This window comes from Chrysemys picta, chromosome 7 (assembly GCF_011386835.1).
Source record: "Chrysemys picta bellii isolate R12L10 chromosome 7, ASM1138683v2, whole genome shotgun sequence".
Lineage (NCBI taxonomy): Eukaryota > Metazoa > Chordata > Testudines > Emydidae > Chrysemys > Chrysemys picta.
In genome coordinates, this window is record NC_088797.1 from 12,426,472 (window position 1) to 12,454,261 (window position 27,790).

General features: G+C 38.7%; 1 protein-coding gene across 29 annotated transcripts in view; it reads left to right on the top strand.

Annotated features, from left to right (window-relative positions):
• CHL1 (cell adhesion molecule L1 like) overlaps positions 1 to 25,677 on the top strand; it is a 193,152-nt gene extending 167,475 nt beyond the window's left edge. For 17 of the 29 annotated variants that reach the window (XM_065550795.1, XM_008164340.4, XM_065550789.1 and 14 more), the window contains 8 exons: positions 3,203 to 3,318; positions 3,479 to 3,683; positions 4,063 to 4,185; positions 5,627 to 5,806; positions 15,271 to 15,432; positions 16,139 to 16,270; positions 18,711 to 18,783; positions 23,107 to 25,677. In XM_065550795.1, the coding sequence (XP_065406867.1) occupies positions 3,203 to 3,318; positions 3,479 to 3,683; positions 4,063 to 4,185; positions 5,627 to 5,806; positions 15,271 to 15,432; positions 16,139 to 16,270; positions 18,711 to 18,783; positions 23,107 to 23,323 (1,208 nt within the window). In that variant the 3' untranslated portion in view covers positions 23,324 to 25,677. Of the gene's footprint in view, positions 1 to 3,202; positions 3,319 to 3,478; positions 3,684 to 4,062; positions 4,186 to 5,626; positions 5,807 to 15,270; positions 15,433 to 16,138; positions 16,271 to 18,710; positions 18,784 to 18,893; positions 18,973 to 23,106 lie in introns of all 29 variants that reach the window. The other 12 variants (XM_065550799.1, XM_065550798.1, XM_008164345.4 and 9 more) reach the window with 5 other exon arrangements.
• Positions 25,678 to 27,790: the final 2,113 nt, after the last annotated feature.

Here is a 27,790-nt window from a genome sequence, read left to right on the forward strand (position 1 = left end):
CTGAGGTGTAGGGTATCCAAAGGCGGCAAGAAAGAGGATGACTATGGCTCCTTGACACAGTTTACAGAATGGGCCAGCCACACTGAGGAAAGCAGGTGGCACTATCTTTAAGGATCCCCCCCTCAAACATTGAGGAATGTGTCAACACTAGAGTTGCAGAGTTTCCAAGTAGTATCACAGCTCTGCATGTGCAGTCGACACCTCAGTATATTTTACATTCCATATTTTGAGTACATTTTTGTCCATGACACCAACACACCTATCCTTTCTGCATCCTCCAAGAAACAGAGTACTTTCTCTTGAAATGACCTTCACAATCATCCCTTTTAAACTGGATCTATTTGTCCTGCTCCTAATATGTACAGTTTGCAGCCACACCAATATTCTACTCAGTATTATTGCTTTTTATAGAAACTACTTTTACAATTCCGAGACACAGAGTCCCTGATTTTTGAAAAGGGTCCCAAACCGGTCTTTAATTTTGCAAGTGCAACTTTGATCTTTCAAATAACTGAGGATCCGGTTTTGTTCCTGTCATAATTGGAGGCCAGCTCTCAAAGTGAGGGCCATCATTGACAGCAAGGTTCTTTCCAATGTCTGTACTGTGTCTTTCTTCTTAAATGACTGCCTTGATACAAGCAATCAGCATTTGTGCCACAAACATCTGTTCATAGATTTGAAGCCCCTAAGGGACTGTTATGATGTTTGCCCCAGTTTCCCAGATAAGCATATTTGATACTTTTTTTGTGATATCAGCATCAGCCTGTGATACCAACAATCTACCTGTACCTGCCAATCCCTCACACCACAGTGCTCTTTAGTAATCATGTTCCTCCAGTGATCACTAATGCAAAAATGACAGCACTAGTGCTGGGTCAAAGCTGGTGGAGTTAATACAAACATGCTTCTGGCTACTGTAAGATTGTGGAAGTCCCTGCTACAATATCTAGACTATTGAACAATAGTCCTTCAAATCCCCCCTGACACTATATCATCTTTTTTCTCCCTCCGTTGTTTATAGAATCAATGTTTAAAAGACATTGGGAGGATTTATATTCCCCGGCTGCAATGATGAAAAGCCAAGATTTCCTTCAGCAGGCAACCCAGTTAAGCAAGAGCAGCAAAAAATCTTTTTAGGATTTAGGGATTTAAATCAATGAGGGAGTAAACACCAGTGTAGCCAGCTAGCACAGGGAGCCAAGATTCCCTGATACAAATGACAAATGCCCAATGCATTAGTCATTAGCAGCAGGGGCTGAGGACTGCTGGCAAGCAAGGGTCAGAAGTGTCTACAAATGTACATGTTTCAGATTTTGCAGCTTAATCTTATTATGTAAAGTCAGGCAGTTTTCATCCCATGTCTGAAACCTTCAAGTTGTTTTCTTAACAGCAAAATGGATGGACAGCTTGAATGGCCTACAAAAAAGCCTGCAAGAGATTAGCCAACTGAGACAACTGTTTACTTTATTACTTATTTAAATGGACAAACAACCAAAATCCTTCTTTAATCCATCATGCTGTGCACTAGCCACTGCTGAACTGAATTATTTTATAGATGTTACTCCAGGGCTGTTCCTCCAGCCTCTCTACTCTGACTCTCTCTTGACATGAATTTAGTCTGTGCCCCAAATAGGTGCTATAAAAGCCATCATTATCATCATCAAAACATTAAAAAAAGGTTTCAGAGTAGCAGCCGTGTTAGTCTGTATCCGCAAAAAGAAGAACAGGAGGACTTGTGGCACCTTAGAGACTAACAAATTTATTAGAGCATAAGCTTTCGTGGACTACAGCCCACTTCTTCGGATGCATATGCATCCGAAGAATTATGCATCCGAAGAAGTGGGCTGTAGTCCACGAAAGCTTATGCTCTAATAAATTTGTTAGTCTCTAAGGTGCCACAAGTCCTCCTGTTCTTCTTTTTACATTAAAAAAAAAGGCTCAAAAAGGAAACTCTTATGAACATTATACAAAGAAACTAACCCTCAATTAGGTTTTGTTTACGGATTCCGCTGAATGACCTGTTCTAAGTAGATGAGTTATTAATGTTCGGAAAGGAGCTCTTTTACATGGCAAGTGATTTTTGTCATATTTCATTTTTCTGATAGTTTGTTAATTTAAAGCCTGACCCTGTAAACACTTACTACTGGAAGTCTCAATGAGACTGTTTATGGCAGTAAACAATAATCATCCCTTACTCCCTGGTAGTGAGTACGGGGTTGGGACATGTGGTTTTTCACGGTCACAATATTAACACTGAACATCATATCACCTGGTAGATAGTGAAAGTAAGTAAAAAGGGAGATTTCTCTGTGTGTGTTCAGTTGCAACTTGCAATGTGCTTTCTATGGACCTGATCCTGTATCCACTGATGTGGCATTGACTCTGGGTCTAGTTATTTCAGATGCTGGAGTAGATTTCTTGATGTTCTGTGGTGATTAAAACCCTGCTATTTAACCAGTTGATTTAATTGTAAAAGAAATTGCTTAAAGAAAGAACTCTAACTCCTCATTTAAAAAAAACAATCTTAATCACAATTTTTTTTTATCCTCACTGATACAGAGGTGATGGGCCCCCATTTGGAACTGAACTGGGGAAATCTCCAGACTTCAAAGCATGAGTCTCTATAACTTTAACCAGTCTGGGTAGCTGGGGGACACTATGAACTTGTCTACGCTTGCCTACCTTTGGTGTGGCGTGTAGGATATATGTAACTACACAGCACAGTGAAAGGAAAGCTACATCCACACTGCCTGCAGTGTGTAGCTACAAGTGACAATAAAAGACACCAACATGGGGGAGGCAGTGTGGAAAGACGCCGGAGAGCTGCCAAAGTCTTTTCCCTCTGCCAGAGACTTTCACTGTGGCAGGGAAAGATTTCAGCACTCCCTGCAGCTGGAGCCTTTCTCTGTGGTGGGGAAAGGCTCTGACAACAGGGAGGCCGTGGGACACGGCACTGCTAAAAATAGCAGTGTAGACATCAGAGGCACTGCTTTGGCATGTAGAGACCCGTATAGGGCACGCCCCCCAGATTTCAGGCACGTAGGGCTCTCTACCGTACTCACCATCTGTGCTTCTATTTGTACCCATGCTAGCTGGGCATGCTACTCTGTACTCTATCTATATGTCACCACAGGTGTAGAGCTACTCTTTGAAAATAAATCCTAGGGAGTATCCTTAGTATGTAATACCTACGTATTTACAGTTCCAGATGCTGCTCCTTCAAGTGTAATGGTGGAAGTGATGAATAGTACACTAGTTAAAGCGATCTGGTCCGGCATTCCAAGAGACCGTGTTCGTGGACACTTAAAAGGATATAAGGTTGTCATAATTTATTCTTTAAATAATCCGATGTCTTTTTATGCCGTGTTAGGTGAATCCTGTCTAAGTTTAAAGTAATTGCTGTGAGGTTGGGGGAAATCGATGCAGTGTTCATCCCCATAGAACTTAATCTGTTACAGAATTGCCCTTCTCAATACAGGTCATTTGGTGGAAAACAAGGAGTTTGCTGGACGGAAAACAACATCGCCCAGACAAACACTTCCTAACATTTACAGGAGACAGAAACTATGGCATGATTCCTGGTCTAGAGCCATTTAGTGAATTTCACTTAACCGTTTTGGCTTTCAATGCAAAAGGAGCTGGACCTGAAAGCTCTCCAACCATATTCCAAACTCCAGAAGGAGGTAAGAAAAATTTAAAATATGGGGATGGAAGAAATTAAACAAACATCTTCCTTGAAACCAGACCAATTAATTCTACTAAGAACTCTGTGTGACTCTAAATTATTATGCTGGAATAAAAAAAGGGTTTAATACAATTATCCAATAGAAGGGTCCAAGTCTATTCAGTAAATGGGAGTTAACAAGGCTGAGGACTCTCAAAAGGTGTTTAGCAAGCATCTTGCTGAATCAGATCCTAAGCATCTAACATATGTTGACTGAGAATGGAGAATTGTACATATTGGATGAAGTTATATGCCATACTAACAGGAGTGTATGTAGACTGAGCTGCTAAAATATGATCTACATTCAGTGAAACTAAGCTAATTCCTATGTTTTCCAGTCCCCGAACAGCCACATTTTCTAAGAATACTAAACTTTGATAAGGATTCTGTCACTTTGTCATGGGGTCTTCCCAGAAAACCAAATGGCTTCCTTACTGGCTACATTTTGCAATATCAGATAAGTAAGTACGTGTTTTACTTTGATGTAGACTTTTAGCAAATAGATCTTATTTAAATCAAACATTATTTTAATATAAAGTTATTTAAAATAGACAGTAACGTAAAACTAATCCTTTTAAATTTTAAGTAACAATTTGTTCAGCACAGAAAAAATGTTCCAAAATTACAGATGTTAGTTTAGCCTGCTGGGGGCAGGCCAATTCCATTTTCCAGGGGAAAAGGATTTCAGCATATTCTTTTTCCGTCTAGATAAGCTCAAAGTGCAATCATGATACATTCAAAGACTCTCAGACTAATCAAATCATGTAATAAATGTTTTCAAATTCACAGACAGTTAACCCAATAGTTAAATAGTGCAGAGAAAATTTATAGCTGTTTTTAGAAATGCACCTGACTTTTCAAAGAAGAAATAATTTGTGATGATGATGCATGAGTCATGTGCATAGGCTTAGAATCTTTAAACACACATAGTTGGTACAGCTGGGCAAATAATGCAAACTTTTTTTTTTGGTGAATATTTATTCAGATTTTGTAATGATTTCAATTCAGCAAATGCTCTCCTCCTGTTTGTAAAAAAACCCCTACATTTAGAGTCAGGGTAATTACTGCTGAGTCATGTGAGCAAGTGGGTCCAATGATGTGTCAGCAGGATATCAAGGAAATAGAAATGTTTCTTTGGGGCTGGAAGGAGCTAGAACAGATACGGTTCTGGAGCAGCCAAGCTCAGGGAGGAAAGTTTACATAGAATTATTGTTTGAGTTACCAGTACAGCCAAACACTGCGGGTAAGTTTGGATATTAATTCAATGTACTCCGAGGATGGAGTGGGCATACAACACACGTCGCCCAAGAAATTGTTTGCTGTGAACTTTTTGCTCAGCACTGATCCTTACTAAGGCAACTGCACTCTTACTTTTGTAGTACTTTTATAGGGGTTGGATGCTCTCCATTTTTGGAGAGGGCCAACTATCGGTGTTCAAGAGGCCATTCCTTATATAGCAGCCAGCTACTATATTTCCTGCAAGCACCCCATAAACTTGCATCATGGCTGCAGGCCTACCAAAGTTTAAGGACCTAGGTAGATGTTTGGGAGTAAAATGAAAATCCAAGAACAGTCTCAATTAATGTGCATTCAGGGTTCTAGACAAACATTTTGCATAGCTCTAAAAGTCAGGCCTTTTTTTTTTTTAGTAACTAAACCTCTAGAATCATAGAGCCTTTTCAACTATCATAATACCCAATCGTGTAGTTGATTGATTTAGACATGGTAAATCCCATTTGAAGACTCACAAATGTATCAGGGTAGTAAGATATACATTTATTTAAAGTGCCCTCCTTCCTACTTACTGTAAACTGCACCTTTTCCATCAGCTTTCTTGACACATTCGCATTTTGGTAACATTTAGCTGCCATGCCTGACTGAACTCTATTGTTTCTCTTTCAGTAAATGAGACAGATGAGATTGGAGCACTGAATGACGTCAATATTACAAACCCTTCAACTTTCAGCTGGAGGTTTTCAAATCTGAGCTCCAGCACCAAGTATAAATTCTATGTGAAGGCCTGTACTATAAAAGGCTGTGGGAAACCAATCACAGAAGAAGGACTAACAATAACAGAAGGGAGTAAGTTAATGGGGGTATAATTTAATAATGAGGCGTTTTAATGATAATGGAAAATCCATGGAGAATATTCCAGCTTTGACATTTTCCTCTCTAATTAGAGGAAATTGTTTGCTTTTAAATTTGCTTTGCCTTCGCAAATCAATGAACTTTTAAATGTAGGAACTCAGGTACTCCAAAAACACAAAAAAGGTTTAGCTATTCCATGTCACTATGCAACAGCTTCAACCAACCAATCCGCTCAGCTGATTTTTATCAAACCTAGCACTTGCATTTAGTAACCACTAACAGGAAGTTGGAGAACAACAAAAAAACATTTTCAATAATATCGTACGGCCATATTCTGCCCTTAAATGGACATTTTGGATTCCGAGAAATATTAGAAGCCATGTATTGTCATTTGAGGGCAGAACTTGGGATCCCACAAATCAAGATTAACATAAGGCTAACAGTAGTGCACTTGCTCCATACAGAGTATTATTTTCCCATAAACTAACACAGTGAATTACATTTGTAGGCTACTTGCTGTCCTCCTAAAACCCTAACGTTCAATGATTTACAAGAAAATTAGAAGAACAAGCCAGTCTCTCATTCAACTGAAATAAATACACTGTGCTCTGCAACTCTGAAAGTTCTACTGTACCAACGAACAAGTTCCTAGATATTAATCAATAATAGTGGTTTTTGACCTACCACAGCAAAGGACAAAGAGAATGTGATAAGCAGAAATGGCCTGGCTTCATGATTTTTAACACTGATGACATATTGTAACCATGTAACTTAATAACTTAGCTGACTTTCACCCTGCATAGTCTCTTCAGGTGCTGAAGCCAAAGTCCAGTTCCTGGCAAAAAATGATTCTTAATCCAGTTAACGTAGCAAGCCTGATTTCAGGATCCAGTCACTAAGTAGCGGTTAAGGCCCCATCTGAGAAACAGAGACACCCCATCTCCTTTTGTCTTCTTCCACATGATTTAATCCTTAATATCCTTAACAAATGTTTGTGCATAAACGCTGGTTGTGCATGTGATGCCTCTCAGTATCCTTCCAAATCCATGCATGGATCTAAAGACAAATTTCCCACTTTTGCGTCCCATACAGAATGTCAAAGATTGCCTACCCAATGATGAAATCAGCAGCTCATTTAATTACCTCTCTCTCTCACACACACACACACACACACACACACACACACACACACACACACACACACACACACACACACTTGTGCTCTCCTTGGACTTCAGAAAATCTCCAGTCATACTTGCAGTCTGTGAGAAATTATTTCCATGAATCAACCTACCCAGACCAGAGTACCGCATCCAAATCTGGGTCCAGGATTCCATCTCTAACTAATTCCACACATAAACATATTCCCTTGCTCATTAAATCATTCAGGAAAGTTCTTAAGGTACCGGCAGATACCAAGGTGCAAAATATTCTATTATTCTCCCTTTGTAGTTCATGTGGACTCCCATCATCAAAACTGCTTGAATCATAATGCTGCCCTCCCAGACCCAATACCTGATAGGTAAGGTTTTCTATCACAGACCATTTAAGCGAGCAGACTCACCGTAGGCTGGGTTATTCTGCCACATTCTTCCCCTCAGGTAACTGGCTGTGGTTGCATTACTATACTGATCAGAAGGCTGAACTGATGCCTTTTCACTGACCTAAGTCAAGCCCACCCATACACTGCATACGTCCTCCAAAACTACTGTGCAGCTGTTTCAGGGCCATGCAGAATCTGGCGCTATGTTAATAAAGGGCCTCTATTTCCAGCATCCTTTTTGTTCCCCCTGTTTATTATACTATTAAGGGAAGTGTGAATTTTTTGCTGGTAGATGAGATTAATGGCTAAATTGAAAAAAAGATAACTTTAGAAATCAGATTAAAATGGGTTAGAGTTTTGTTTTTGACAACAAAATTTATATATATATAATTAATTTTATTTTATTTTAATTTGAGCCCAGAAAAATACAGTGCTTCTTCATTAGCCATTTATTCTTGTATTCTTTGCTGAGATCAGGAGTCCTCCATTTGGTCATTTCGGATGTTGTTATTAATTTGCACCACCCTGTGTAACACGCTAGGTTTTAAAAGGATCTTTGTTGGTAACGCTGTCAGTAACATATGGCTAGGAAACATGATAAATAGAAATTTTGACATTTAATTTTCCCCATGTTTTCTTTCTTTTCTTTCAAAAGATTTTGTTGGCAATGGCAGGAAGGGATTCTACTAAAAGTCAGAGCAGCAGATTGCACATCAAATAGAATAGCATAATCTCTGTAAATTCTAAGGGTCCTATTCTGCTGTTACTTTTGTGCCCTATTCCACAATTTTTTCAAGTAATTTAAATGAGAGCCACGTGACAGTTCCAATGTCCATCCTTAGATACAGCTCTGCAGCTTACACTGAAATCCCAGAGGAGTTTTATGTAATTATCTGAAGGCTAAATTGGTCCAGACTCATTTAAAGTATGCAAAATCTATGTCGTTTGGCTGAGGAAATCACACACATTTCCATGACTTTTTCTCATTTTTTGCGGTTAGGAATGGAGGGCACGCAAAATACAAGGAGGGTGATAAAATGTGTAACTATCTCAGTTAAACAAGTTACACGGTCTCTCAAAAAATGGAGTGTCTTCAAAAGTCAAGGCATATCAGTTAAAGTTGCCCAGATTTAAAGAGGCAGATTGAAAGTGTGGTTCTACTGTGGAATGAGACTCCATAAAGTAACATTCCATAATATTCATTGTGCTCCATTTTCAAAGAAAAAAGATGCACCTCTCTTATCTAGGTTAGAGCTTCTGTAGCTCCCATGACTCTAGTATATCCAGCGGTCACAGGCTACATTGTGGGCTTTGTGAAATACACTGTCCCAGAGAAATACAGATATCTGGGTGGGTTGTGGATAGGTATTCAGTCATGTTTGGTTCCTGGCATATTTGACCTGACTTTTTAATAGCTATATTAAAGTAAATACTCATTTGTTTCCCATTATATCTGAAAACCAGTGAATTTATGCATTTTAACCTCAGGGGAGTAGGTTGTGCAGGTTGTCCTATAAGGAATGTCAGGCCCCAAAGCTGCTTCCTACCACAGTTCCATGATGAACTTCTGCATCACAGCACACGGGGAAGTGGGAAATGAACAGACTGGGCTAGGGAAAGGGAAATCTTCTGTGTTATCCCTCAATGATCTAGAGCAGCTTTCTGCAGTCCTTGTATATCCTGGTGTGGAGAGAATTCCCCATCAGCCCAGAGCCTTGCTTGAGTCAGAAGGAGCCATTTCTCTATAGTTCCTTTAAAATGTGGTTCTCCTTTGCAATGTGTGGGCCTAGGGTCAAATCCAGTACTATTAACCAATGGTCTATAAGGAGCAGGCCCCAAATGTAATCCCCCATTCATACCCTGCATGTCACTACCCTAACACCAATAGCACTAATAACTCAATCCACTATGTAATATATCGTCAATAGAGGGGAAGATTTCTTAAATCAGCATTCTAACCGAAGTGAATATTTAGTGGCAAAACCCAGCTGAGATACAACAGGTGGTTGCACAGGTGATTGATAAAACACTGTGCAGAACTTGTGCCTACTGAGTTGCATGGAAGAGTCATGGGGAACCACAGGGAACACTCCATTTGCACAAAAGCTCAGATTAAGGCCTTTCATGACTAGAAAAAGATGACTCACAGTCGCACTTGAAATTAATCATAGAATCAAAGAATATCAGAGTTGGAAAGGACCTCAGGAGGTCATCTAGTCCAACCCCCTGCTCAAAGCAGGACCAACCCCAGCTAAATCATCCCAGCCATTTGTCAAGCCTGATCTTAAAAACCTCTAAGGAAGGAGATTCTACCAGCTCCCTAGGTAACCCATTCCAGTGCTTCACCACCCTCCTAGTGAATTTTTTTTTCCTAATATCCAACCTAAACCTCCCCCACTGCAACTTGAGACCATTACTCCTCATTCTGTCATCTGGTACCACCGAGAACAGTCTAGATCAGGGGTCAGCAACGTTTGGCACGCGGCTCGTCAGGGTAAGCACCCTGGCGGGCCGGGCCAGTTTATTTACCTGCTGACGCGGCAGGTTCGGCCGATCGCGGCCCCCACTGGCCGCGGTTCGCCGTCCCGGGCCAATGGGGGTGGCGGGAAGCGGCGCAGGCGAGGGATGTGCTGGCCCCATTGGCCCAGGACGGCGAACCGCCGCCAGTGGGGGCCGCGATCGGCCGAACCTGCCGTGTCAACAGGTAAATAAACTAGCCCAGCCCGCCAGGGTAAGCACCCTGGCGAGCCGCGTGCCAGAGGTTGCCGACCCCTGGTCTAGATCCATCCTCTTTGGAAACCCCTTTCAGGTAGTTGAAAGCAGCTATCGAATCCCCCCTCATTCTTCTCTTCTGCAGACTAAACAATCCCAATTCCCTCAGCCTCTCCTCATAACTCATGTGCTCCAGCCCCCTAATCATTTTTGTTGCCCTCCGCTGGACTCTTTCCAATTTTTCCACAACCTTCTTGTAGTGTGGGGCCCAAAACTGGACACAGTACTCCAGATGAGGCCTCACCAATGTCAAATAGCGGGGAATGATCACATCCCTGGATCTGCTGGCAATGCCCCTACTCATATAGCCCAAAATGCTGTTAACCTTCTTGGCAACAAGGGCACACTGTTGACTCATATCCGGCTTCCCATCCACTGTAACCCCTAGGTCCTTTTCTGCAGAAATCCTTTTCCCAATCGTTTTGGGTTGCCATAGGTTCTCGAGTTTCTTTTTCACTCACCTAGAGAAATTATTCAATCAGTCATCATAGAGTTCGAGGGTTTTTTTTGGGGGGGGGGGTGTAGGGGGAGGGAGGTTAGATGTAAAACAGGGATCATTTTGTTTGGAGAATTTTTACTAATGGTGGAAATTACCGCCGCTCTGTAACATTTGCATTACATTGCAGAATAATTTTTTTTAAAAGTACAGTTTCAAAGTTAAATTATATTTTCAGTTTGATGTTAAAATGAATGATTGGAGATTAGCAAATTGTGATTTAGGATCAGCAGTTTTTTCTCTGCGGTGATAATTATGAACCTGGGTGTAGAATTTATAGATTTAACATTGTTGAGCTTTTCGCTTTTTTTTTTGTATTTTTAGAGAGAGTTGATTAAATATTATGGGCTTATCTCAGGCTTAACTCCATGAAAGAATGTGTGCTGTCTCTGTTTAGAAAATGATTATTACTTCTACCTTTTTATTTAGGTAGCATTTCTTAAACTGCCCCCAAAACATTGACATACGAAAACCTAATGATCAATATGGCTATACGTGTAATTAGCCACCTGAAATGATATACAGCATAACATTAATATATATTTTAAATGGAAAGAGAAACTCCTAAAAAAATAGAACTAAATCCGCCTCTGATAGCCAGGCATCTGACTCAACAATCTTTGTTGCCAAATTTCATACTATCCAGAGCTACCAGTGATTTGCAGCATTGACAAGATACAGAATTATGTATGTTACAATGATTACTGCACATACAAAAATCCAAGTGTTAATGAAAAATCCAGGCACATGAAACAGTAACTATTGCTATAATTTTCAAAGGAGCCTAAGGAAGTTACATGTTCCAATCTCATTATAATTCAATGACAATTGGGCACCTACTTCCCTTGGGCTTTATTTAAAATCCCAGCCTGAGAATACTAACCTTTATGACATCTCTCAAGATCATGATAGTAGCCTCTCATACAATAAGGTCTGATCCTTCTCAATTCTCATTTGCTACCCAACATTCTGAAAGCCTAAAAACACAGTTTTCTTAGCCATATAGAATAACTTCCTAATAGAGAGAATCATTTCTTGAACTATGACCAACTGATTGACAGGCCTTCTCCACTATCCCATCATTTATACAACTCCTCAGGCAGCCTTCTGCCCTCTCAAGCCACACTGCTGATCTGCACATGTACTGGGAGCAACTCTGCAAGCCCTGGTGGTACATACGAGCTTTTCCTGAACCAGGGCACTCGTGATCACCTACTGCTATTCTAAGCATCACAAGCATTACCTAGTGAATCCTTTCTATAGTTAAATACCATCGCACCTCTCCCACCCTGTTACAGCCAGTAAAACTGTGGCCAGGAGCAAAAGTAAACAGAAACAGAAATGGTGGTAAGACAAAATGAGCTAACCTCTCTTCTGTGCTTTGTCCAAAAGTCCAACAACCCAAAAGTCAAGGTGTATGGTCTGGGTGTCAAGTTAAGCAGGAAGGCCTACTAATTTTCATCTAATGGATTTTAAGGATGTGAGGGTAATTGTAAATTACCAATAAAAAAAGATCTCTCCCAATCAGCACGAACTACCTCCTGGAATACAAAAGCCTAGAAGGTAGAGTGTAATTATGATGCATATTTATAAGCTTTTAATAGCCATTCAGTAGAGGAAAACTGATGAAAGTGTAGTTTAACTTTCCATTTATTCCAGGCACAGGTATTTAGACAGGTGCTGTTATAAATTAAAATATTACCTACAATTATAATACAACTGTAAGATTGCCAATCTTTTTTTTTAATAAGTGAGTTTCATAACAGATGTGCTAACTTTTGGAGAACTAGCACTATAGTACGTCTTTAGGGGAGGTTTATCTTTGTTTTCCCATTATTCCATAGGTTTCCATTGTTCTCATAAATCTCTAAATCCAATAGGAACATTGTAAAATTGCAGTTCAGTTTAATGTTCATGTGAATCCCATGATATGGCTGATAAATAGTAGTGGGGAGATGACAAATGCTGGTGGTATATTTTTATTACTAAAGCTTATTTCCTTTATTGTAGATTAAAAACCTAACCTAACTGCTCTCAGTTTTCTGAAGCTAATTTCTGCTGCGCACTGACCTTTCAGTATATCGAGTAAACATTTCCTTACCAGTATATCTTTGTTTGCCTTGCTCAGGATTCTACACTATTTTTTCTAGTCCCTCTACCAATCCTTCCCCAGTTATCCATTATTTCTTTTCTATAGGTATTGTACAGTATTTAGTTTTATAATGCAGACCAGATTTACATGGAAAGAAATCACACACATGCAATCTCCACTGGACTCCTATCTTACATTTTAGAATACAGAAAATCCTTTATACAACATTGTGGTGCCAAATATCAAAGGTCGTGCAGAACTCATGGTGTAAAACTTTGTTCCCAATCAGGCCATCCCAATAAGGCAAAACACCCAATCCCTGATCCTGCAAAGCACTTAAGCACATGCTTAACTTTAAATAAGTGAGTCATGGCATTAAAGAAATTGACTTCAACGGGACAACTCACATGTTTAAAGCTAAGGACAAGTTTAAGTGCTTTGCTGGCTTATGATCTCAGTGAGTAGAGCTACCAGATCAGACCTATGCTGCACACACACTGGTAAATATGACTACCTTGTCTGGCTGACATCTTTAAGTCTTTGATGGCATTTATTGACCAACAGGATTAAAGTTCACATAGAAGAGCTTTATTTCTTGTTACTTTATGGGTAGCTTTTTTATGAAACACATTGTTCTGACATCCCGACTTTACAAAATGTAATTAAAATTTACCTGTAATGTCTTGTTGCTTAATTTGCAGTTTGATTAAAAAATTATAGCGCAGCTTCATGTACCGTAGTTCATTTTGTAAAATGTACCACTAGATGGATTAAGTATCAGAGGGGTAGCCGTGTTAGTCTGAATCTGTAAAAAGCAACAGAGGGTCCTGTGTCACCTTTAAGACTAACAGAAGTATTGGAGCATAAGCTTTCGTGGGTGAATGCCCACTTCATCAGACACAAGCCTTGCGTCTGATGAAGTGGGCATTCACCCACGAAAGCTTATGCTCCAATACTTCTGTTAGTCTTAAAGGTGCCACAGGACCCTCTAGATGGATTAAGTTATGCTAATACACTGTGCTTCACCATCAGCATTATTCTAATTGAACATGTTCCAGTGGTCTACTAATTTAACTACTTATTGTAATATATGTATACTTGCCTTGGAAAAAGTATCATGTCCAGCACCTTTAACCATGTCTATCTACTCTTAATCTCTTTTTCTTTTCCTTCAGCTATCAAGAAGGGCTAATCGCTCAAAGCTTTTTTGTTTGCTTGCTTACCAGTTTCAGCAGTAATCAGCATTGCTTTACTGTCCATGTTATAAGCGCAAATTGGTCGAGCAGTTTTTGAGCTATGCTGTGTGTATGAGTATCCATAAGATCCCTTTTGTTAGTTGACTTTAGAATGCTGACCAGCTAAATGAAGCAAATGAAGTAACTGAAAAGAAGTAAAAAGGCATATGTTTTAATGCTTTCCTCCAAACTTTGGTGTCTAACGCTAGACCTGGGCATGGTTCTACTAAGGCCTGATTTGAAAGCCCATTGACATCAATGATTCTGAGCCTTTCTGTAGACTTTAACGGACTTTGGATCAGGCCCTAAATGTGGGTGCTGTTTTTTATTCCTTGTGTAATTTTAGCAAAAGTTACTGCTTAAAATCCTGAAAGAGAGGATCAGTTATGATTCATTAGTATGACTTATACTATACTGTATCCAGGATGAGGGCAAATCCTTCTATCTTCACTGCAGTGAATAACAGTTGCTTCCTTTTGCAATAAGCATTAAATACTTTTTTTTTAAAGCATACACAATAAACCACTTATCCTGCTGTCCTGGATTCAGGTAAAACACCTATTCATGTCAAGGAGAGTTTTGAAAGCAAAAGGAGTGCAAGACTGACTTTGTTGGAAACCCACAGAAAAAATTGATTGAAAATACTTTTCATATAAATAAATATCAATTAGAATATGTAAAGATTGTATATGAAAATCCATTTGAAAGAAAACTTCAGGTATACCTAAAAGAGAGCTTTGTTATAGCTTCAGTACAAATGTGAAATAAACGGGGACAAGAAGATTTATTGTCTAAGGAAAATTTGAGTATAAATCCCAGTTTAATGGTTCGTATAAAAGATGTAATAATCTGTTTCAGGATAATATGGGCCTCAGTCTTGTCCCATATACTTCAATTCAATGGGAGAAGGATCAAGCCACAGATTGTGTAAATAAACCTAGGCCATATTCAGTTTTTTTTTTTTTAATTAAGCATTCATTAGTTAAAGCAGATCTATAATCCTATATGCCATTCCTTCAATATTTACTTTGATCCTGCAAATTTAAAACAAACCCTTCATAAATCTCAGGATTATTTCAGTTTGACACTGATTTTATCCTGCAGAATATCAAAGAGCAAGTACAGAAAATGCTTTTCTACTTTTTTTACTTGTCTACCTCAAAAAATAAGATAAACTATCCAAAGGCAAATGTTAAATATATTCATGTATGCTGTTTTACTATCACTTGTTATTTAAATCATTTGTAACTGTGCATTTCAGAATCCTGCTATTGAATTAATAGAATTAATCAATGTGACTTGACTATGTACATTTCATAGGTAAAGGGATCGGGAAGATTTCAGAAGCAGTAAATCCCACCCAAAAGTTTCACCCCATTGAGGCACTTGAGTCCGGAACTGAATATACAGTTCGTCTAGTGACTAAGAATTGGGTTGATAACAATAGCATTTTTGAAGATGTAATTGAGACGAGGGAGAGAGGTGAGATATGAAACCGTTTAGGGTGATAAATCCATTGTGATAAAACAAGATTATTTTATTTTTAATTTTTCAAGAAATAATGACATTACCTATTATGTGGTGCAATGAAAGTGAAATCTTAGCCTCTTCTTGCCATGTACTTCAATAGGAGCAGGAATGGGTCCATCATTTTTCAATTCAGCTTTGTATTTTGTCTTCCCAGTAGTAAATAATGACATGTAAATAATTTCCAATACATATTATTTACAGGTTTTAGCTACCATGCTATTTTAATAGGGTAGGTGCTGTTACGTTTTACATCTTCAATGTGGCTAGCTGAGCAGTTTGCATGTATCCTAAACACTTTTAACTCTATTTCTGTCGCAAAACTGCTTGCATGAGAGGCTATCAATTTCTGTCCAACTTTCCTATTTGGCATTAATCCTCTAAATCAAATAGTCCTTTGGAATTACTTATATATATTATGTTGCAGACACTTTATTTACTTAAATGTGAACATTATTCCTCATACCTATTATTTATGTCCTGGATTTTTTTCTTTTTTACATTGAAAATGTTAGACTGAAATCAGTAAAGCAGTAAATAGCGATAGTTTGGTGTGATTCAGGTTTAGTTCCGAAAATATTAAATGGTGGGGTTTTTTTTTTTGGTTAGGATAGTCTATTTTCCTCTCGTTAAATGTTTTTACTTCTCTCATTTTACAAAGCTTATGCTGGCATTTATGAGGGAATTTCCACCCAAGGCTGGTTTATTGGACTGATGTGTGCCATCGCTTTGCTTACCTTATTGCTGCTAACGATGTGCTTTGTCAAAAGAAATAAAGGAGGAAAATACTCAGGTAAATGACTCTGTTGTCCTTTTTGAGATATTTATATAATAGCAGTCATTCTTCACACAAATAACTTCTTATTGAAGTGGAAATGCCTCAATATTTTGCCTTCGGTCCCCAACGGTTGAACTCATACCAACTGGAATACAAAATTTGTATTTGTGACTTTTAATAAATATGACATTGAGTGAATTTAAATAAACATTAGCAAATCTTGACTCAGCTGATGAGATTCTGTGCTCCATTTGTAAGAGGTGCAGCACAGAACACTCACCCCAGAGGAGGAGACACTATAATGGCTCTAAGCCACCTTTGAACCTTCCTGATCCTGGGCTTCTCCGGGACTCCTTGGTGTCATTGAGACAGCCATGGGGGCCTGTCTAAGTTACAACATCCTCCCCGTGTTACTTTGTGTGCTGCTGCACTGCTCAGAATCAACATGGGGCTGTGCTACGGCCCCACTCCTACTTCTGCTCCCAGAATGCTCCATGACTTGTGAGGGGGTCATTGGGAGGCAAATTGATGGGCGCACTCTGTACTGCCAGTGTAACACTGACAGACCCTGGATGCTGGCGGGCAGGATTGAACCTGGGACCTCTGGAGCTAAATGCATGAGCCTCTACTGCATGAGCTAAAAGCCAGGTGGCTCTTAGCTAAGGCTGTAGAGTAGACTCATTAATCTCTCTCTAAGTGGTCTCGGTGCCACTAGCAATCTTGTCACTGGTTAACATCTGAATAACTTTTCTCTGCTTAGAAAGATAGGGGTTTTATGCCCCAGAGTGGCCCTATGGGTTTCATTGTTTTAATTAGTGAGGGTATTTTACATGTGATTCAGGAAGCAGTTTCTAACAGAGAAGGTTTAGGCCATGATCCTGCATCACTGAAGTGAGTAGGGGCACCAATTTGATCATCATATTGATAGATGGTCACTTTTCATCCAATGTCTTTCACATGGAAATTTTGAGATTATGCCCGAGCAGGTTCACCCATTGTCAGTAATTTGATATGAATTGTGACTCCTTAAATGTCCTCTGACTAAATCTAGTCATTGCATTACATGGGTTATTTGAGCTGCGCAATTAGAAATCTCTGTTCCATTTTTCTCCAGATTTTGTATTCCAAATTAAACAATGGGAATATTAGAAATGTGATAAGAGATATAGAAGTGAAAATTAAAGGCTGTGGGAGTTTGGTAGTATTAGACTGGTGGTGGGCAACGTGCGGCCCTCAGGCTGCATGTGGCCCATCAGGGTAATCTGATTGCAGGCCGCGAGACATTGTGCTGACATTGACCGTCCACAGGCACTGCCCCGTGCAGCTCCCAGTGGCCATGGTTCGCCGTTCCCTGCCATTGGGAGCTGCGGGAAGCAGCGGATTAGCCTGATGGGCCACAGGTTGCCCACCACTGTATTAGACACTACAATAATTTTCATTATACCCACAGGTTATAACGTTAAAATGCTACATATTGCCCCTTACTCAGGTAGGTTTACAATCCAGCCCTATATATTGTTGTTTCACAATAGTAGTTGTGCTAATTTTGGTTTTTTTTATTATTATTTCATTGAGTACACAGGGGACCGTGCTAGGGGATCCAGTTGCAGGACTGGGGCCCTAACTTGTACACACAGGGCCAGATTTTTATAAAGGTACTTAAGCTGCCTAATTCCCATTGATTTCAGTGGGAACAGTTTGGGACCAAAATTCCTTAAAAGATCTTGACCATATTTACTAGAGCTGCATGTGTTTATTGGACTAAAATCCTCTAATTAGCATTTTTTTGCATGTGCAGTTACCTATTTTATATACCTAGTTATGATAATTGTGTGCCCACAATGTTTTTTCCAAAAAACAATTAAACTAGCTAGGATAAAAGTAATAGTGACTATAATATGCCATTCTGTAATGCATGTTGATCATCAGCAGAAATCAGGAAAAAAATTCCCACATGGTACTGCACAATTAGGTTTGTAAAAAAATGACATGCATTTTACACCTTCCTTGGAAACATCCTGAATTACCCACTGATAGAGACAGGATATTTGACTAGATGCACCTTTTAAATATTTTTTCCAATGTGGCAATTTGTAAATTCATATTCCAACTAAATAGTGTCATAATGAAATATACATTATGGTTCCAGATATAGCCTGAATTGCACAGGAAAGAAATGTGTTTTAGTAAAAGAAATTGTAGGAGCTGCATTTTCAAAGCAATGTACAAGGATTTAGCTGCAAAACTCTGACTAGGGTCCTTGGGAATTAGGCAGCTACCCCATTTTACACCTCTTGAAAACATACTCCTCTGTGCAATGCAAAACACTTAACTAAAGTTGTTGCCCTCCAGTTGTAGATAATGATTGACAGTTTTCCTATAGAACCTGCCAAATATAAAAATGATACATGAAACAGCATGGTGAACAGATCTATTCTTTCTTTCATTTGTACAGTGAAAGAAAAAGAGGATTTGCATCCAGATCCCGAAGCTCAATCAATTAAAGATGAGATCTTTGGGGAATATAGGTAAATATGATCGACTATATCAAATGGTTTTTTTACAATACCTTCACAAGTATTTCTTTGATATGTTTGTATTATAATATGCAAGTAACACTATTTTTTCATTTTCAAAGCAAACCCCATGGGAGTGGATGATAATATGAATGTAAAGATATATCCAGAACACTTTAATCCACCCAAGTTATGATATAGGTAATTTTTGATGGAGTAGCCCTATTTTTTTCCATCTGTTTCTTATTTAGCACCTTATATATATATTGTTATATAATGTTTATATTAGGCCTAATCCAAAGTCATTGAAGTCAATGGAAAGACTCTCATTGATTCCAATGGGTTTTGATTGGGCCCTTAGTAACATGGGGGTTGTTCATTCTGCAAAAGAAGAGAGAAAAATTTAAAAGACAGAAAATGGCAAATAAACATTAGTATAGTAGTTTCTGTATAAGAAGTAAAATAGTTACATTTGGCTGCATTCAAGACTCAAAAAGCTAATTAATTACATTATATATTTACATTACATATGAAAAATACATCGTTGTATGAACCATATTGGAATACTGGTTAACTAGCTTTTAAAACACAAAGGTTGCTGGCTAAATCCAGTATGTATACTAGATTATTTACAAAGGATAAGGGTTTTTTCCTGCATAATTTCATCTTTATTTAATTTTTAATGCCTTCTAATGGGACAGATATTTAGAAAGGTAAGAATGTCATGTGGTTAGTAACTTTCACCCCCAACTCCAGCTTGTATTTTCTAGAAATACAAATACTGTATTTGGGAAAATGAGCAAGACATATTTTGTATATTGATTATGAAGAGACAAATTTTGGGGCCAGTTACTGATATCCTTATTCAGTCAACATTACTAATAACTTCAATAATAGTTTGAACTAAGTAAGAATGGCAGAATTGAACTTTTATGTTACTAGCCTAGAAGCCCAATCTTTGGCCCAACAATTTGGAAGATTTTTGTAGCATCTACATCCACTTTCCATTTTTCTCTGGTTATTTCTTTTTTTCATGACAAATGAAAACATACTTGAGACATCTTTATATCTCCTGATTCTAATGACCTTCATTCCCCCTGAAGTCAATAGAGTGGGACTGATTAATGTAAAGTAATAGGCTAGTATCTTTTGATTAGCCCACAAAATAGCAGGTGATCCTATGGCAGTTTGAGCACCTCCTATGAGGTGCCTACCAACTTCAACTCCCACCGAAGTCAATTGCAGTCAAAAGTGCTGATCACATCTTGGAGGAGATGCTTAAGACTTCAAAGTGCTGGTCTGAGAGGGGCAAATGTGTGGTCTAATGCAGGGGTCGGCAATGTTCGGCACGCGGCTTGCCAGGGTAAGCACCCTAGCTGGCCAGGCCAGTTTATTTACCTGCTGACACAGCAGGTTTGCCCGATCGCGGCCCCCACTGGCCGCGGTTCACCGCCAATGGGGGCGGCGGGAAGCCGTGGCCAGCACATCCCTCGGCCCGCGCCGCTTCCCGCCGCCCCCATTGGCCCGGGATGACGAACCGTGGCCAGTGGGGGCCGTGATCGACCGAACCTGCCGCATCAGCAGGTAAATAAACTGGCCCGGCCCGCTAGGGTGCTTACCCTGGCAAGCCGCGTGCCAAACGTTGCCGACCCCTGGTCTAATGCCTGTCCTGAATATCTGGTCTTAGAACAGTCCAATACGTGACAGTCTCTATATACCATTTATACGGCGCAAGAGTGAGAAGACAGCTGGATTGTTGAGGCTGCCTGGGCTCCTAGAGCTGCAGTGTGAGGGGGTAGCCAGCAGGCAGTGCCATTGCATTCACATCTTGAGATATAGTTCGGTGAAGTTGTGCACAAGTTACTTAATTTTTATGTGCAACCATGGTAAGTTGGATTCATGTGTTGGTTCTTCTGAAATCACGTTAATAGTACCATCTAATTGGATTATCTCGGTCTTGACCATTTTGTGTTTGGATATGTACATAAGATGATTTACTTCAGATCATCATTGGACATGAACTTCTTTCTAGGAGACATAGATATCCTGGAGATGCACATGGACATATTCTGCTGTCACTTTCTTCATAGTAAAGCCAGTGGAACTCCATTGATTTTAATGGAGTTACCAGGCATACACTGGCATAAATGAGAGCAGGAATATGGCCCAGTTGCCTAATGTCTTAGTGATACCAGTAACATCATGTCTTTGATTAAAAAATGCTATTGCTTCTTTGTCCGTTTCTAATAGTATAAGAATTTCTAGTAATATTATTTATATCTCGTGGCAGTTAGGAAATGTCTGTGACAAACTGCCGGCTTTGTTGAGACAGGAAATGCTGGGCTTTCCAGAATATACAATAACAGGCTCATTGCAAGATCTCATGGGATTTCCCATGCCATTTCCACTGAAAAGCCTTAGTCAGAAGATACACTTTCCTTTAGACTTCACTGTTTCCAACACTTTTTTTTGTAGCAGCCTTACACAGGCCCCCATTGTAAATTGCCTCTTTTGACTGCTTCTTAGTAATTAGGTGTTGTGTCTTATTTACTATTTTTGCCATGCCTAATAAAAAAGGATGTTAATTAATATAGATTAGTATACATTTGTTAAAAATAGCTTTGCCAAATAACACTAGGTGTCTTTTAACACTTCACTGAATCATTCCTTCATATACATATGTAAATTCAGAGTTTGAGGCTGGAGATGTAACAATGTAACCAATGGGCAACTAAGCCATGATGCTGATAGGTCCCATTAGACAAGGCTTTATGCTTTCCCATCAGGTCAATAAGACTTCTCTCTGATATACACAGGGTTGGCTCCATCACTTTATAAAGATGGAGTTAGTTGAAAAATGGAACCGCTCCTTTGTGAAAAATGTTGCAAAAGAATTGTCCCCTTTGTCATGGAAAAATTGGGATATCTTTCAAGCAGCTCTGCTGTAAAGGGAATGGCCCAGAGCTCTGGGCTGCTCAGGGTATATTTGGCACAAATCCAGAGTCTGGGGCCTTTGTGGCTCCCTAATCCTTAGGTGTAGCTGAATTGAGCACAGCCTGCCAACATAAAGGTCATTCCAGCAACTGGGGATTAGCCAATATGGGAGTAATCCAGCCACAAACCCTGCATGGGACCGTGGAAGGCTCAGTGGTGAATTAAGTGCAAAACCAGAGCAGCCCAAAACAGATTTGGAGACTCTTCCCAAGTAATTCTAGAGCATATGAAATGATGGGCTCTTTTGTACTGAATACAAATGGTATGAAGAAGTGAGGTTTGGGCCTGATGTTTCAGAGATGAGATGATCTACATACATTATGGCATGTGCAATAACTGCTGCATTACAGATTGGTATTTGAGGCACACAGCTGTCTAGTGCATATAAATTACCCACTTTATGTAATTCTGTGCCCCTGGATGAATCTTCAGCACTGAAGTCAAACCTGGCACCTCTGCATCTGAAAGCAGAAGAGATTCAGCTCTCTTACCCAAGGCTGTAGCAGGCTCATCAACCCCGATAGCATGGCCCAGTCATCCCTAGATGGAAACAGTGTCACACGGAGTGAATGTAGATTATGACTGTGCAGTTGCGAAATAGATAGATATGCAAAATGTATTTTATTTATTACTCAGGATAAATAAAAGTGCCCACCCAGCACCATGCCAATCATTTAAAGTTCCAAAAATAGTGCTCACCCCTTCCAAAAAGCAACAGGACACAATAAAATACCAATACCCCCAAACATCAGCCTTTACCTCAATCCACCTACTCCACTTCAAAGGCTGGTGAAACAAATTAACCCTGTAATGGGCAATACAAATGGCTCTTTGCTTTGTAAAATAAGACTCTTTATGCCTCTCTTTAAGATACAAAATAAGGTACAACGATGAACCAATAGAGCTGGTTTTCAGCTTTTCCTCTTTTCCCCTTCCTCCTCCTTGGGACGACCCCCCCCCCCATTTTCAATGGCAAAAGATGGAAAGGGGACAAAAAAGGAAAAATAAAAACTGTTTGCAATCCATTCTTTTCAGTAATGTTTGCATTTTTTGTTTGGTTTTGTTTTTTGACCTATTCCACTAAATTCAAAATTACAAAAAATGCAAAATGCAAACAATGCACAGAGCAGGGTGCATTAGCTGCACCACATTCATTGACTTGACCTAGAATCAAGTGAATAGTGTGTTGTGTGCAATGTTTTGAAACTGTATCCCCATCAAAATGTATCTGATTCCCTCTTCCCTCAATATATCTGTTTATTTTGATAAAGGAAATGAACAATTGCTGTTGTAATTGTAATACAAAGCTAGATTTTGGGAAGATTTTTCTTTATTTCATAGTGACAGCGATGAGAAGCCACTCAAAGGCAGCCTCCAGTCACTTAACGGGGACATTAAAGCTACGGAAAGTGCTGATAGTTTGGTAGATTATGGAGAAGGGGACCAAGGGATGTTTAATGAAGATGGTTCATTTATTGGCGCTTACGCTGGATCTAAGGAAAAAGGATCAGTCGAAAGCACTGGAAGTTCTACAGCAACATTTCCTCTCCATGCATAAAATATTAACATAAATGATTAATTTCAAATTTCCATATTTATCTTGACTAGTAATCAACTATTACCATATGTGATCAGAAGTAGGTTGCAGAATGAATCAGTCAGGACCCCAACCTCCAGGTAATATGGGAATTAGTCGCTGCTATCAAAAGATGATTTTTGAGACTTTTCAGTCCTGATTGTTCGGGTGTTTTCATTCGTAAAGAACAGGTGAATAATATTCTCACATTCAATATATACCACTCAGTCTGACCAAAACCATAGCTTCTCAGTGTTACATATGTATATAGATACTTGCTACCCTACATGTTTCTCTATATAACTTTTCTCTTTCTTGTATGCTTTGTCACTTTGTATATACATTTACATCCAGTATTCCCTAATATATAATGACCTTAGCATTGTGGAGGTCAGAAGGTAGTGGGGGTGGGAGAAGGGAGATTACTTTAAAAATTAACCCCAAGAAAAAAATAATTGAAAACACTATAGAAATAGATTCCATATATTATTTAATGTTCATGAAGAAGAAGAAGAAAGTCTGTTTAAGTAAGTCTAGAATTAGTGGCTAGAGCTGATTGCAATTACTTAGAGAAACAGCTTTATCCAAAAATAATTTGATCACAAACTTGCTCTCAAAAGAAACAGCTTCCGATCTGGTATCTATATCTTCTCTCCAGTAACTATCACTCTTTCCTTAAACAAGTTCAGTTACACTAGTTTTCCTTTGGCAGAGGATAACGAGGCTCATCCCACATCTGTTCTATGTGTCAATGAAGCAGGATCAGGTCTTTAGACTACTAAAAAGGCCACCTGAATCTGCCTCCCAAGATCCTTGAAAACTGCATTTCTAAGCAACTGTTTTTTGTCTGCCTTCTGTCTGTATATTTGTATGCTAGCATACATTTCAGGAATGCATTGTACATATTATTTGCAATTTTGTGGTAGTGATGTTGGTCCCAGGATACTAGAGAGACATGGTGGATGAGGTAATATCTTTGTTTTGTACCAGTTTCTGTTGGGGAAAGAGACCAACTTTTGAGCTACACAGAGTTCTTCAGAAGAAGACGTTGGTCCATGAAAGACATCCACCTTGTCTCTCTTGTACATATTACGTTAATATTTACATAACTGAAAACACAGACTGGTTTGTATTGCTATGTAGAAATAGAGGGACAAACTGGGTATAAAACAGTCAGATATTAGCTTTTCCTCTTTCTTTTGGATAATACTTAAAAAATCATTGTTTCGCTCTCCAAAAAATAAACCCTGAATAGTTAGGTATTTTTAAAAAAAATATTTTCACATCCTGCATTGTTCCTTTTTAAAAAAAATGGATTACATTAGAGTTTCTTTTCTACATGGTGTACTGAATAAGGTTTAAAATTCCCAATGGAGCTGTTCCTTTCTCTGCTACTCATTCCCATTACAAACTCAGCAAAGCTGCACTGTGCACGTTTGGCCTTTTTATATTTGGCCTCCCAATTATTTTAAAACATTTTTGTTTTTTTGTTTTTGCTTTTATAGTTTGTTAACTTCAGTACAATGCAAATGTTCCTTGCAGTTCTATGTTGTTCTTTTAAAATGGTTGTATCTGCAATTACAATACACTTTAGCCATTGTTATAAGGAGAAATCTTACTATATAAAAGCTAATTCCTGCAAAATCTTTTATACATGAGTAGTCCTTAGGCAAATAGATCCATTGATTTCATTGCAAGTACTTCAGTGGAAATAATAGTGTAAGTAAAGACTACTCACATGAGTAAGGGTTTGCAGGATCAGACCCAGAATTACAACTTTATGAGCTGCATGATGCACATTGTTAAATAATTATAACACTGGTTTTAATTTTATACAATACCTAAGGGACCAGCTCCCATTCATGTACTTAAATGAAGTGGCTTGAGCTTCAAAAGTGCTCAACAACCATTGAAAACAATGGTAGCTGTTGGGTGCTGAATCCTTTTGAAAACCTGGCCCTAAATCTACCATCTATTTGGAATAAAGGCCAATGGGACTACTTATATGTGGCTTGTAGGAGTATGATATGGTCATAGGTTAAAATAGTTAGCACAATATCCTGTATTATAATACACAATATCCTCAGATCCCTAAAATTGGGAGAATTTGACAAATATCTCACTATTTGTACTGTTTGTTTACTTTATACAGTTAATTCAACTTGATCACTGAAAAGAGACTGGTCAGCTTTTGGGGGGGTGGAGCGGGGGAAGAGTGTCTCACATATGGCGTCTGGCAGGAAACTGAAACCTTACATCCTGTTCCAAGTCACATACGGTGACTTTTTTCAGGACTCCAGACAAATTACCCAACAGGATGAGTGTTCACTAGTGCATGAGAACCTGAAAGTGAAATAAACAGAATTGACCAGACTTGTGTTACAATTTCAATTTGTTGCTAGTCTGTTCCTAATCCATTTCACTTTTAGGGTGCTCTGCACTAGCACATGGCTGCAATGTTTGGCTAGCAGAGGAATGTTTCCTTGCCTTCTCAATTATTTCCACTGGATACTCTTTTTAGAAAAAAAAAATTGAAATTTTTCTTGGATTTTGTAAACATTAAATTTAGTCTCTTCATTTTATCTCTTCCCAGCCTCTAAAGAAACTCTTAATAGGACAGGGAGAGCCCCTAGTTAGCCTTATCCAGCAAGCTGAAGTAATAAGTCCCCAACCACCACTGCTTCCATCCACAAATTACTGGCCTTTCTAGTTTGTTTTTAATGGTCCATTGAGTAGCCAGAAACTCTCTTCTTCTCCCCTACTGCTGTGCCAACTTCTGTAGGTGGCACAAAATCCTCAGAGAGAAATCTGATTGTGGAGGAGGGAAAGGTCCAGGCTAGGGTGTTAGAGTGTATTAGATAAGAACTCAATTCCACGAGTCTGCCTTCTCCTTCTGCTCCCCATAGCTACTAAACAACTCCTCTGTGCAAAGGGTTTGGACCTCTGATAGGGGCAAACCTTTTAGGATTGTTGGCCACTGCCATGTGCAAGTTTCGATGGCTGCTCACACATTAGGCCCGATATGACCCATTAAAAGTCAGCAACAATATGCATTTTTCTTGCACTTACAGGCTGTTCGGTTTAATTGGCGTCATTGTCCCAGAAACATCTATATTAAACAGCCACAAATTTCAAACCATGTTAGTGGGACATCCTCTTATCAAATAATGAATAAACATCCTGTGCTATCACTTGCTCATTTGTAGCTTAAAGTTGCTGACGACATTCCTATGATGTGCTATTCATCTGTGTCGGTATGAGTACTTTTTCTATTATTTTTTTTTATTCAGACTCTTAAATCTTAATGTTCGTGATTCATTATGCCTCAGGGCCTAAAAATCACACTGTGACAAAAAGATGTGCAATGAAATGTTTTAAATGTGCACTGACTTTTTAGGACCCTGCCCAATGAATATTAAACAAATGTCTGAAATTCCAAGAGATTCTTGTCTCTGTCTAGCTCCATTCTCTTTCTTGAGTAATTCTTTTTCAGCAGGGATTTTTTTAAAGGCATCATTATGTCTACTTTATATCCTGGAATGTACAGGTTAAAATATGCTTCCGAAAGAGATGTCATTTTAAAAGCAAAACAGATTATACTTTTGGAGCCAATTTTTCCTTTCATTCAAAGCAGGCCAGTTCCATTCATTTCAATGGGGTTTGGTGTAAAGAGGGGGAAATGTTGACACTTACGTTGCATTTAAAGTATTAGCACCATAAATATAGTAGTATAATTAAGAGAATAGGTATTTCTGATATTTTTCAGTAGTGCTTGAAATCCTCTTAATCAAATAACATTTTGGAAATCTGTAATGATTTTTCATTTGTTGCATACAAAACCCCTCTCTTACGTTAACTACTTATTAAAACTGCATATGCTGAATAAGACAGGGGTCTTGTGAAAAAAATGCCATGTGAGCATGTTATTTATATATATATATATATATATATATATATATATATATATATATATATATATATATATATATATATATATATATATATATATATATATATCATAATACATACACACACGAAGGCTGAATTAAGGTTGCATATGAAACCTTAATTCTGACCTTTCCTAAATTTTCTGATTTGGATTTTACAACCATAACTAATATTTTTAAATATAGATCTTTGTCTGTAGTTTCTTTTAAAAGAAAAATTAAAAACAAATTATATTATATGCAAATACAAGAGCTCCCCTATCATACATCATCAGTCAGTTTGAATCCTAAACTTCTAGGACAGCTTGGGTACTTAATTACAGTAACCATTTTAGTTGGCAGTAAGAGAAAACTGATATACCATAGAAAAGTGGGACTAGGTTACTGGAGTCATCTGCTGGGTCTAAGGAAAATGAAGAGATTACTGTGAGTGTGGAACAACTTTCTTCTTTTCAACCTTCCTGAGGTGAGGGAAACTCCTTCCCCATGTGGTACTCCTGGG